The 13,397-nt window shown below is 36.2% G+C and overlaps 1 protein-coding gene across 14 annotated transcripts in view; it reads left to right on the top strand.

Annotated features, from left to right (window-relative positions):
• Positions 1 to 13,397, top strand: part of LOC143222130 (disco-interacting protein 2-like) — a 159,711-nt gene that overhangs the window by 47,446 nt on the left and 98,868 nt on the right. For 13 of the 14 annotated variants that reach the window (XM_076448138.1, XM_076448144.1, XM_076448140.1 and 10 more), the window contains one exon: positions 10,857 to 10,931. The exons of the other annotated variant lie outside the window; for it this stretch is intronic. In XM_076448138.1, the coding sequence (XP_076304253.1) occupies positions 10,857 to 10,931 (75 nt within the window). The remainder of the gene's footprint in view (positions 1 to 10,856; positions 10,932 to 13,397) is intronic. 14 annotated transcript variants of the gene reach the window in all.

Genomic DNA, 13,397 nt, shown 5'->3' with positions numbered 1-13,397 from the left:
TTGTAACTTCATCTAAAAGTAAAGGTGGCTCGTTTTTAATTTTTGTTATTCGTATTAAATACAGCTAATTTAGAGGCTATGGGCTAAAAGCACGTGCAGATACGCAAGTATTAATTAGACCAAGCAAACTAGATTAGCAGTTTGTAGCTCATGTTTTCCCTAATTTTCCAGTGTAAGACTAGAGGGAAGGCAGCTAGTCATCACCACCACCCACCGCCAACTCTTGGGCTACTCTTTTACAACGAATAGTGTGATTGAGCGTAACATTATAACGCTCCCACGGTTAAAAGAGCGAGCATGTTTTGTGTGACGAGGATTCTAACCCGCATACGGGTGTGTATTTGTATGTGAGAAGTAGAGGTAATTTCAACTACATGTTCTTTACGTCTGTTGTTTTTCTTGAGTTCAACATTTTTTTCAGTGCTTTGTATTGGTGAAACAACTGAACGAAATATTGGGTATGGTGAACGTTTTTCCTCAGAGTGGTTTTCTGACATACTAGATGCTGTTTGTTACCGAAAATGGAAGGAAAGCACGTACACAACGTACAGTTACAAAAAAAGATGTTTGGCATGTCCGGATGAATAGTTTGTTTGAAGTGTGAATCCCACATTTCTTGGTTCGAACCCGTTCCGCGTTTTAGGGCCGTAAATTCTTTATAAAATCTGACACACACATCAGCGGAACTGTTGTACATACGCGAACTGTGTATGTAGAGGCTGTTCCCAAAGCAAATCAAGGAAGGCCTTACCTTACCAATAAGCCAAATTGGTTACAAATGACGGAAACCCTCCTCTTGAAGTCTTTTACTCTTCCCTGCAATTCCAGTCCGTCTGGCTCTTTCTCTCTCTCTCTTTTCTTTTTCGACACCCTGATGAAAAAGGAAAGGGCTCACTGAATGCCACAGATTGGTTAGTGAACGAACTCGAAGTCAACCTTAAAGGGTTCAAGAAATATTTTCGACCATCCAAGGAAGAGTTCAATGAGATGTATGACGTAATAAAAGACACACGATTGGTTTTCGCTGCAAGAAAATGCCTTAGTTACAAAATGTCGTTTGTCTAACGATCTGTTACAGCTCTATAATTCTGACGCAGCTATACTTTTCGCCCCAGTGTTTTTTTTCGTTGTTGTTAACGCACGTTCACTGTCATAAAAAATAAATGGTGAGCGCTGTAGAATAATGCTTCTATACTGAAACGACTGTCATGCTTCAACGATGTATTATCGTACATATATCTGGTCTACAAGACGTTGTAAGAAAAGTGTTATGATGGAATAAACATAAACGACACTCTAACACTAATGAATTTTATTTCGGAAACCGAGGACTGTTGGGAAGTAAATAAAAAAAAGACTGAACATTGATATTGAAACAGGGATGCAGCCAATACAGCCGAATGTAGCACCCCGAAAAAAAAAAATTTTTTCCTTATAATAAATATCAATGATTCAGCCTAGCCTATGTGAAGTTTGTAAAACTTGAAAAGAGCATAAACAAAGATGAGTTTTCCTTACTGTCATAAACGATATTTTACCCCCCTCCCATACCGCCACCAACCTAAATCCTTGTATTGAAGGTTCCTGTTCGTTTCATTAAAACTTAGTCCTTTTAGTTTTTCTGTTTCATTCATTATTATTTCTAAAATACATGTTTAGCTAATCAATGATGTTTTGTAAAGGAAAAAAATTACCAACTAATAACCTGATTGGAATAATGGCTGTTAATATTGATTTGTTTTGCCCAATCAACTGGAGTTCTTTGAATTAGTTGCAATTATGTGCTTCTGTAATACAAGCTTACTGAATATGTGTGTGTGTTTCGCAAGTGGTTTCAGTTACGTGTACACAAGCTAAATGTATTTTTGTTTGAATAAAAACGAATTGTTTACTTTTGGACGCAGTCATTTGAAGTCTATTCTATATGACACAAAATTCAACATCAATTTTGTATCTCAGGACGGCTTGTAGGAGTATTAATACCCATACCAGTTGTCCTGAGATGCATTTTTACTTCAAGTGGGTTTTCCGTCATCACTAATTTTTTTTTTTTTTAAATGGAGGTCTGGGTGCTAAACTCGCAGCAATCTTCGGGTGGGGGGTTGAATTCTATTTTATTATATTCGCTCTTTTAGCCGTGTGGGCGGTATAATGTGACAGTCAAGTCCACTATTTGTTTTATAAAAGAGTAGCTTGAAAGTTGACGGTGGATGGTGAACTACTTTCCCTCTTGTATGTCACTGCCAAGTTAGGGAGTAGCTTTGCGCGAAAGTCAATAAATTATTAACTAGTTCTTGATTTAGTTGCCACTAGATGTTGAGTCATTTTAGGAATCAGCATTTGAAAGTTGGGGTCTTTAAACAACAACAAAAATACATGTAGACCTTTTATTCTTCATAAAGAATTTAAGTGATTTGCATGAAAGTTGTTTTGGAAAGAGGTCCACTGTTTTCTAAATTTTAAGGGGAAATTGGGGTGGTCGTTCGACCTATCCCGGATACAACTCTTCCGCATGTGAAGGTGCTATTTCTTTATTACCGTGCCTTTTACACGATTTCAGGTTTTAAAATGTGCAAATATTTTAAAATAAATTATTACTCAACATGAATGATTACTTTCTGATTTTGGACACATTTTTATGATTGTGCCTGTGTATTGATATTATATACCGTTATTACTTTTTACGTTGTTTTTGCTGTAACGACGTAACTTCATCTATAAATGTAGTTAAAGTTAATTTGCGTCAAAGATAATAAATGCTCAATAATAGCAGTAATGGGGTGGAAAGAATTGACCTCCATTAACGTGCTCCTTGTCCCAAACTATCCTCCCGTGAAGTTCGTTTGAGATTGGCTCAGCCACCTAGGAGTAGTTAGGTAACGTATAAACAGACAGACATATAGACTGTCCACAAAGAAAAGTCACGCTGGAAAGCAACAGCATTGATTTTTCTTTGATAAGTGAAATACGTACAGAAATTTGACGTAAAGTTTTCTACGCCTGCCCTTCAACTAGACATGGGGATTACTTGAAAATCGCATTTCTTTTTTAAGTGTAGTTATGTAGCTTAACGTTTTTCGAAGTGTATTCCCCACTCGGGGGTACAAATAATTTCTTGGAGGTGACGTTAGCTATTAGGGTAGAATCAGCAGTGCAAAATAAAGCGTTTTAATTAAACTAGTAGGTAATTACTACAACAGATTTTTACGTGTATCTATGTTCCCCAGTGGCACAGTCGTACGTCTATGGACTTACGCTAAAAACCGGATTTCGATACCCAAAGTTGGCAGTGCACAGATATCTCATCGTGTAGCCTTGTGATTAACTTGAAACAAAAACACATGTATCCATGTGTGATATTTCGTCACTTAGATTCGCTCTTTCACTAATTAAAAATAAAACTCAATAAACTATATTTATTTATGTTTGGGCGTGGATGACGAAGGACTGGGAAACGCTGATATATTGCTTATTATAATTTTGTCTATACGTGACAAGCTGATTTTATTCAATGGCAGGCTTACATGTAGTATCAGCTTAACATAATGCTAGGATAAAAACCTATATTACAAAGGTGATGTGATTGATCGTCACGCCACCTGTAATAGGAATGCACACGCTGCCAATAATTGCTGTTCTAATTTTAACCATTTCTGCATTCGGTATACCGCACCACTCACTAAAATCTATATTTATGTGGATTTTTTAAATATTTACTTTTAAATCAATAAATTAATTCACATATAATATTAAAGTTTGAGTTATAATCTACAAGATGATTCCAAATTTATTGACATAAATTTATAAAGTAGTAGTTCAATAAAAGTTTGGATGCGAGTCAACAAACTTGATGACATGGCCTTTGACTTGCGCCCTGTCGGGAAAGGATCAGATAGAAACGAAAGTATTACTCGGTTATTGCCTGACTGAATTATCGTAATGTTAGTGACGTGATAATCTATGTTTGTCTTGGGTATTGCCAGTATGTGTTCAGTGTGTCGCATTTGTTACAGTCACCATTGAAATAAATTTGTATGAAAACTCGAAGTATCACTAATTCATGTTCTGAAATGAGCTCAGCCAAAATTAATGATCTAACCACTTCTGTTTGACATTCAGAGCTTGATTTCTTTGGGTTTAATTATACGTGTTCTGGTTGCTACGTAGACAGTACGGTTTAATTAAAACCAGCTTGATTTCTTTATGTTTGATTATACGTGTTCTGGTTGCTACGTAGACAGTGCGGTTTAATTAAAAATGCTTTACAGAAGCTTTGGTTTCATTCCTTCGTATTTCTTTCGTCGAAGTTTGGTTCTTAAGAGAGATCTGGTGATTTGTTGTCGTCAATGGTTCTAATGTTCTCTATTGGGGTTTCTATAAATTGTCAGTATGTGCAGTCTTAGCATATAAAACCTTCGTACTAATTAATATTTATTTCTGCTGGCCCGACATGACCAGGAGGTTAGGGGTGTTCGACTCGCAACCTGAGGGTCGCTGGTTCGAATCTCCGTCCCAACAAACATACTTCTTTCCGCCGCGGGGCGCTGTAATGTGACAATTAGTTTCACTCTTTGTTGTTGAGAGTAGCCCAAGAGTTGGCGGTGGGTAATGATGATTAGCTTCCTTTCCTGTATTCTTTCACTGATATTAGTGATACTTCGAGTTTTCATACAAATTTATTTCAATGGTGACTGTAACAAATGCGACACACTGAACACATACTGGCAATACCCAAGACAAACATAGATTATCACGTCACTAACATTACGATAATTCAGTCAGGCAATAACCGAGTAAATTCAAAACAATCCAAACAAACCTTTTTCGTGTACATCGAATTATAACGTGTACAGTCATAAGGGATCTTGTAGTTTCCATACCGCTAGACTTAGGAAAGTGATCACTCACTAAAAAGTAATTTTCTAGTAACTTAAAGAAATTCAATAATTCCTTAGAGATATTTCTCTCAGCTCCAACTAATGATATCTACACCTAACTTCATAACAGTTCAAAACTAGATTTATTTGTACAAAGATTAACTAGGACAGCAAGAAAAGTGAAACAGATGTAAGAGTATAGTAAGTGCACAACAAATAACAAATATACAGAGCAGAGTACAAGTTTGTCTATTTCTTACAACACTCCATTAGAGTATAGACCTTGAAACGTGACTGGCTTTTCTTCAAGACATATCATCACTGAAGAATGGAAGAATTGCGTAAATAACGCACTTCTGATCAAACCATTGCAATCATATTGTAGCTTACAACTCTAAGTTACATACGTAAGTGTTCTTTTGAATTACGTTCACAAGGAGATTAACTTATGGAATCTACAGGCCTGTACAAACCTGCGCAACGTTACCTCATTTTCGTATAACCCACACCTCGCGGCAGCAGCGATACAGAAACTATTTGGTATGAGCTCTCTTGATGATTACTGTGGCATGTAACCTCTGAGAGCGAAATTAGAGCAGGGTAGCGCTAACTATATCCTGATTGCAAAGGTATTAAGTGAATGAAACGCTTCACCATGAAACTTGTGAAAAATTCACCCGAATAAAGGTGTGTGCACCTTCAAAGTTAGAGAAGGGTAAAATGTGGCAATTTAGAACTGTCGCACAAAATCGTACTGAAAAACAACTTACCCTAAGATAAATGTTGATTCAGAGGTATCGCTAGACACTGACGTATGGGGGTCATGTCGCAATTCTATTTAACAGTGCCCAGAATCCTCATTTAGTGCCTTGAAAAATTAGAATAGAAGGCTATGATTGATAACATGATGAAACGCTGAAAATTCTCGTGTCTATAGGAAATACTGACAATGTTGTCGGGTATGTCTTCGAACGGAACTAAAGACGTCAAACTCAAAAGAGAAATGGATATAAAACATAAAACCAAGCATATTAAAATTAGTGTACATTTTTAGTGAAAAACAATAAGCCACTAACTTCATAAAAAATTTACTCAGTTACTTATTACTCAACGTTGCTGGCTTTGCTGTAAGAAAATCACACCCAACGTTGCACCACATATACACACAACGGATTAGTCTTATATGTTACAACTTTAGCTCGCTCGCCTGAAATTTACGGATAATATCATGTTAATGCTTTAAAAAAAATGTTTTTCACACACACAGATAACTGACAACGTCTTAGTACAAATAAGCCATTTTTCCGATCACGTATTGTAAACTTCCCTGATATAGGCGTAATCCGAAACTCTAAACAGCGACTAAAATTAACCAGTTTGGTGATCGTTGACTTCAGAAACAGTTGTGTTAATTTTCAGTACGTATTAAAAAGTTAAATTAAAAAAAAAGATCACGTTATTATTACATCTGTGTATGCATTTATTTACTTTCTATGTCGTTGCTATTTAAAATGAATAAAACTAGATGACAGTTTTACGTGTTTACAAAGTTTAGTGCAGAAACACTGTTCTTGTAGTTCGTAAAAAAAGGAAGATTTAATTTATACACATGTCCACTAACTTGACATTTTTTCTGCTGTTTTCTCGACTTTTGAGGTCTGACCTAGTGGTCAGAATGCTTGGTTCGCAATCTAAGGATCGCGGGTTCGAATCCCCGTTACATAACTTGCTGACCCTTTCAACCTTGGAAACATTATAAAGTTACGGTAAATTCCACTGTTCGTTGATGAAAGAGTAAGCCAAGAGTCGGCGGTGGGTGGTATTGGCTATCTGTCTTTTCCCTCTAGTCTGTCTTTGATAAACGTAGGAACGGCTAACAGAGATAGCTCTCGTGTGGCTTTGTGCGAAATTCAAAATGAAACAAACTCAACTTTCGCGTCGTCTTAAAAAGAGGTGTAGGGGTGTAGTAAAACAAATAAATTAATGACGTCAGGCACGCGTTAGTTTTAAGTCTAATTTTATGTACGTAAATACGTATAAAATATTGCTTTTAATTTTGAGTATTATCGCATATGCTGTTCAGATTTACATTGATAAATTTAAGACCAACGAGTGTCACCGCCTTCATCTAAGTGTAAACATGCAAGAAAAAAACTGTGTTAATATTTCTTAAGTTTACACATAAGGCGGTATGTGTTTTCACTCTTATTTGGGATCTAATAATATTCTTTACGAAATCTTGTCAAGAAGAACGTAGTCGCTTGGTGCAGGCTGTTATGTTTATTTTTGAACTGCACGTTTATCCACTCACGTCCATGGATCAGATTTCACAAGTCGATGTCCCTATTACTGGTCAGATGTCTGAGAACGTTTCGCTATAAACAACCTCTTTCTTTGCATCAAGAGCAGGATCATTCAAATTCTCTGATGTTGATAAAAAGATTAAGTCATTCCAAATTCAAGTTCAGTATCTTCGCCTTAGGCTTAATCTGTGGCGATGTTCAAAACGGGCCCACATGGCCAGGTATAAAAAGGCACTAGACTCGCTATCTGAGGGTCGCGGATTGGAATCCCCGTCACACCAAACATTCTCGCTCTTTCATCCGTGGGGCATTGTAAAGTGACGGTCAACCCACATTTCGCTGGTAAAAGGGTAGCCCAAATATTGGCGGTGGGTGGTAATCACTAACTGCCTTCCTTCTACTCTTACACTGCTAAATTAGGGACGGCTAGCGCAGATAGTCCTCGTGTAGCTTTGCGTGAAATTCAAAAACAAACAAACAAACAAACAATGTTCGAAACGTACTGTATTTACTGTCAATTTGTGAGGGCGTTATAATGTGACAATCAATCCAATTTTTTGCGGTTAATGAGTAGCCAAAGAGCTGGTGGTGGGTGGTGTTGACTAGCTGCCTTCTCCCATCTATCAGTTCTAAATTTGGAGCGGCTAGCGCAGATAGCTCTTGTGTTGATTTACAGTAAGAAAATTAAACAAAGTATTAATTGATTCGTGATTTAATTTCGCTAGGTATTTTAAAAGACGCTTATAGAGTCAGGTGTGAATGGGGATATAGTCAACACTACAAAGTAGGTGAGCAAGAGGCTTTTTTCCAAATAAAAAAATTCTTCACAAATAATTTAAGTTACATAAATGTTGAATATTTATTTGTTTGTTTATTTTTAAATCTCGGGCGAAGCTGCACGAGGGCTATCAGCGCTAGCTATATCTAATTTAGCAGTGTAAGACTAGAAGTTTGGTATGACGGGGATTCGAACCAGCGATCATCATATTACGAGTCGAGCGCCTTAACCACCTGGCCATGCCAGGACTTGAATATTTATTTTATTTAAGAAAACAAAACAACAGAATATAGTGACGTATTAGAATATGGTGGTGGTCATTTGAACTCCCCATTTCCCGGCTATGCTGGAGCAAGTGAAGATATTATTTCATTATCACTGTGTCATTTACACGTCTGTAGAGACATCTAAGTTTTAAAAAGTGCCAATATGTGTAAATTTGTTTGTACTGATTTTTTGTCTCTGTGGTCGAAGTTATTTTTCATGACTGGTCAATAAATTCGCAAGAGTTCCAATTGTTTTATGTGCAAAAAAATTCCAAAAAAACTACATTATAGAAGCTGGTTGCAAAATAAAAAATAAAGATACAGTGTAGTTGAAATATATTTATCTTTATTAACATTCCTGAATAGAAGTGTGTATAAAAAGTTAAAAAATACATGTATTTTATTTTAAAATATATCACTGTTTAACAGTTTTAGTAAGCAAAATGTTTTAAGAACTCAATTTTTTGCTATGAAACTGCTGTTTGTTTTCTTAATAGCAATGCTACACAATAGGTTTTCTGCGATATGTTCACCGCTGGTGATCGAACTCCGGATTTTAACATTGTACGTCTGTGAACGTACCGATGAACCACTGGGATTGCTTTAATCTACTGAAATGCTTATATTTAAAAATTTTAATATATGCTTCAGTTTTTAAGGTAATTGAACAAAATATTGTTACATATAGAGAGTAAGACAAGTTTATTTAGTGTCATTAAAACTTTGTAAATGTATGCCAGAGGATCCAGGGATGGAAAGATTTTGCTTTGGTAAAGTTGTTCGTGAGGATATATATAATAAATAGAAAATGATAGGTAGTAAAATTCAGTAGTTCGTTTATGGATGGTGGCCTTTTGGCCTGAAGATTGACCAAGTTTGTAGGGTCTTCTATGGTTTTTAAAATAAACTGTTTTAGTATTTTAAGAATGCCAGTGGTCATTGGAGTTCAATTCCCCACGGTGAACAGCATACAGGTAGCTCATTGTCTAGTTTTACTCGAAGAAACAACATCAGTCAGTGTGTATATACATATATATACACACACACGATATATATATTTACTCTAATTGGTTGATGTTGTTTTCTTCGAGTATATATATAATATGATAGGTAAAGTGACCATCTCAGCCGATCATATCTGTGGGATATTCAAACAATTCTTGAGTGTTGAACTAGCTTTTTATAATATCTCCAAAACGTGTACAAAATTTTCCATGGTCACTTTTTAAGTATTACCAAAAAACTCAGCCCAGTAAGCCATTTGGATGTATTGTATCATGAAGGATCATCTCCTAGTTGGAACACTGTTAGATACAAGTAAATATAGTCTTAAATGTACTGGGCTCATTCAGTTCACGCGAGAAACTTTAAAGATGTTCAGAAACTGATTATCCCTCGGTAAAAGAAACCATCAAAACAGAATTACTACAGTAATCATCATAAAATCCAAAAGGAATCTATAAATAATTTTGGTTTTTCAGAATAAATATGGTAGATGGTTTTGCTCTGTTGAAGTGTTTAATGGCCCTTGTTGTGAATACTATTATTTACCATGACTATGACAGTTGGTAGTATGAATGGCGGAAGAGGATATCTCGTGTTACTGTAGTACTTACTATGTCTATTCCATCCTATTATCAGTTCTCACAATACACTTAAAGAAGTTTGACCAGAAGGTCTGTATGTTCCACGATTTACTGCAATTCCACTGTTGTAGCCCCAGCCTGGTAACCATTTTGGTAACTGTCCCATGTCCGTTTTGTCCGCTGGGGAACATTATTTGTCGTCTCCATTTTAGCATCTCCTCTTAAACACTATCCTGGCAACCTGATTCCTAACAGTGTCCTGTTCAGTAAGTCAGTCTAGGAATGTTGTTGCTGGACCTTGAGTGATCAATCATCAAAATTCCTAGCGTTAAAAAAGTTACATAATCGGGTTTTTCTCATGTGCTGTTAGACTTTATCTTGTTAGATACTCCTGATATGAAAGTTAGGTCATTCTACAGTATTATCAAAACATTACACTTCTCACTCATATTCTGAAGTACACCCAAAAGATAGACATCTTTTGCAGCCCTAATGGTTGCTCGTTGTAATAACCATCTGTTCTTGATGCTACATAAGAAATTGACAGCGGTTATAAACTGCTCAGTATCTAATAGAAACTCAGGCAGGAAGTTTTGATCCTAAAAATCGTTAATGTTGTAATTACAATCACTTACTCATTTTCATGGCAGCTGTGGTAAAACAGTATTAAATATTAAAATAACAAAAAATAAAGAAACGTGAATTCAAACACAAAGTATGTTGCCAAATATAAAAATATTGTTTTTCATTCAGTTCATAGTGCGTGCACTTTTTTTTTCCCCTCGTTATATCATATGTTGAATGTTGATACCAGCTGTGTAGGTAAACATAGTAAACAGGATTTAATATACTGTTACTGAAAAATAACTCAGTTACCAGTACAGCTTTCTGAAAGCATGATCAATACATTTTTATTGTTTTCTTCAGCTTGTTGTATTTTCATCGAATTACATAAGGAAAAAGTGTTCTTAATTTAAGTACATTTTTAGCAGACGTTTTTCGAGAAGTTAGTGTTAACACGTTGCTAACTTCTTTCTGCTTATTAGGTGATATCACCCAAAAGGGTTATGAGAAAAAGAAAGCCAAACTGTTGGGACCCTATCTTTCTAGCCATGCTTCAGGTAAGCAGTATTGATGGTCATTTTTTAATAATGTTCATTGCTGTAGGATTAACCCTAATTAAAAAAAGTAATCTTCAATCTGATCAGTTTTCTGGCAGATAAAAAATATGTTGAGTTTATTTCATTTTGTTTTCATTTTACTTTATTGTGTTTTAATTTGTACATTATTATTATGACTTTTCCAAGGCTTGACTCTGTAATATGCTTATAAACAGAGTACACTGCAGCTTTTCTTTTCAGTTTTTAGCCTATGTATATAAAAGTTACCTGTTTTCTAATAGTTTTCAAACCTTTTTCACATGCACATGTCTGTTTTGGCGTACTTGTTGATTTGGTAGAAAGATTTGACTAAGAAACGAGGTTAAATTGTTCTTACTGTAGCTGCTCATTGTTCTGGGCCATTCCCTTTGTGTCACATGCACTTTATTTTACTTTTGGGATGACCAACAATAACATGGATAAGGCCTATTCTCTGTTTTTCCCACTTGTTAGGTCAGACAGGCAAGGATTTTGAATTACCAATTGAATAACTTTCGTCTACTCCACAGGTAACAATTAATGTAGTGCATCAATTTCTTATGCTTTTTAAATTTTCATTTTTAATAGTTTAAGTGTTTAATATTTTAATTTTTATTCTGATAAATAAACCTTTTTAATAAATATATAAAATGACCTTCCCTCCCGGTGAATAGGCTTAGCGTGGCCAGTTGGTTATGGCGCTCGATTCGCAATCTGAGGGTCGAGGTTTCGAATTACAGGCCCACCAAATATATTTGCCCTTTCAGCCGTGAGGGGGGGGATTATAAGTTGACGGGTCAGTCTCACTATTCGGTGGTAAAAAGAGTAGCCCTGTACAAGAGTTAGCGGTTGGTGGTGATGACTAGCTGTCTTCCTTCTACTCCTACACTGTTAAATTAGGGACGGCTAGCGGAGATAGTCCTCGTGTAGCTTTTCGGGGAAATTCAAAAATAAACAAATCTTTCTCCTAGTGGGTTAGCGGTAAGTCTACGAACTTGCGTCCAAGGGTCGATTCTCCTCGGTGGACACACCATATAGCCCATTGTGGCTTTGCAGTTTATTTAAACATTCAGTTTGTGACATATTGTGTATCTGTTTGATTTAATTACGTTCAAGTTCAATTTATCGTTCAAATGGTAAGATCACGTCTAAGCGAAGAACACGTTCATCCTTGTCCCTTAGCCACGTTGTTGAAATAATGAGGTTATGTGTGTAATTACACGAATGAAAATAGCAGATATCTGTCTCTTTCTACGATACTGTGTTTAAATTAAAGCACGTTTTAGTTTCCAGTTTATTTTGAACCTTTTTATATTTATATTTTTACCTTTTTTCCCTAAATTTTCATGCTTCTTACATAACTCTTACTTTATAAACTTTTTTTTTTTGTATACCGGAATTTAATAACATTGTAAAATTTCCCAATAAAGACTTAATTCAGACACTTTGATGTTACGGTTACCTGCCTTGGATATCCATAACTTCCCAGTTTTAATAAGTGATTCTATTACGTTTGCGTGATAAACATTGTGTGTGTTGTTTCAGTTGTGTTTCTTTCTTTACATTAATGTTCGAAATCGTTGTATACGTGTTGGTGGTTGTTTTATTGTTGGTTGTAAAAAAGTTCGCTTGACACATGTGAACAGCTTAGAATATGCGCTGAATATCAAATGCGTCTTTCCTAAAGTAAAATTACAGAAAGGCTGGAAACCGTCTTGATACGTTCCAAGTTGTTGATTTTGTAAGAAAGATGTAAAATTCGTATGCACTGAGAGGTTGTACGAAACCTTGCTGAGCTGTTACGAATGTGTATTTATAGTTCCGAGTACCACGCTGCTCATAAATCGGATCGTATGCTGGCTAAAATCCAGACGTTAAACTGGGGAGTAGAACGGTCCGGAACGGATTTTCGCCCCTTGAGGATTCATTAGTTTCTTGTCCTCCGATTGGAACGTCAAAGAGGAATCCCCGTCGCACCAAACATGTTCGCCCTTTCAGCTATGGGGACGTTATAAATGGCGGTAAATCTCCCCTCTTTTGACCTGAAGATGACCTAAGTAGGTCGAAACGTTGTTCTCTGATTTGTTAATAAGAGAGTTAATACCAGCCGTCCTGAGATACGTTTTTACTTCAATTGGGTTTTTCGTCGTCATGAATCTCAATATTTGTTGGTACAAGAGGAGCCCAAGAGGTGGCGGTGGGTGGTGCAGAATAGCTGCCTTCCTTCTAATCTTACACTCGTAAATGAGGAACGGTTAGCGTAGATAACCCTCGTGTAGTTTTTCGCGAAATTCAAAAACAAACAAGTCAAAGAGGAGTACAGAAGGAAGTTTTAACTACCAGAAACTGAACTGAAGGAACGAAAACTGAGAACTGGCCCGGGTTCGAACCCGCGGCTGAGTATATAATAAAGCTATAATACGTTGTGAAATATCACCAGTTTAAGCT

Source organism: Tachypleus tridentatus, chromosome 8, assembly GCF_004210375.1.
Source record: "Tachypleus tridentatus isolate NWPU-2018 chromosome 8, ASM421037v1, whole genome shotgun sequence".
NCBI classification, from domain to species: domain Eukaryota; kingdom Metazoa; phylum Arthropoda; class Merostomata; order Xiphosura; family Limulidae; genus Tachypleus; species Tachypleus tridentatus.
The sequence above is the reverse complement of the archived record's forward strand: the minus strand, read 5'-3'. Positions and strand labels throughout refer to the sequence as shown.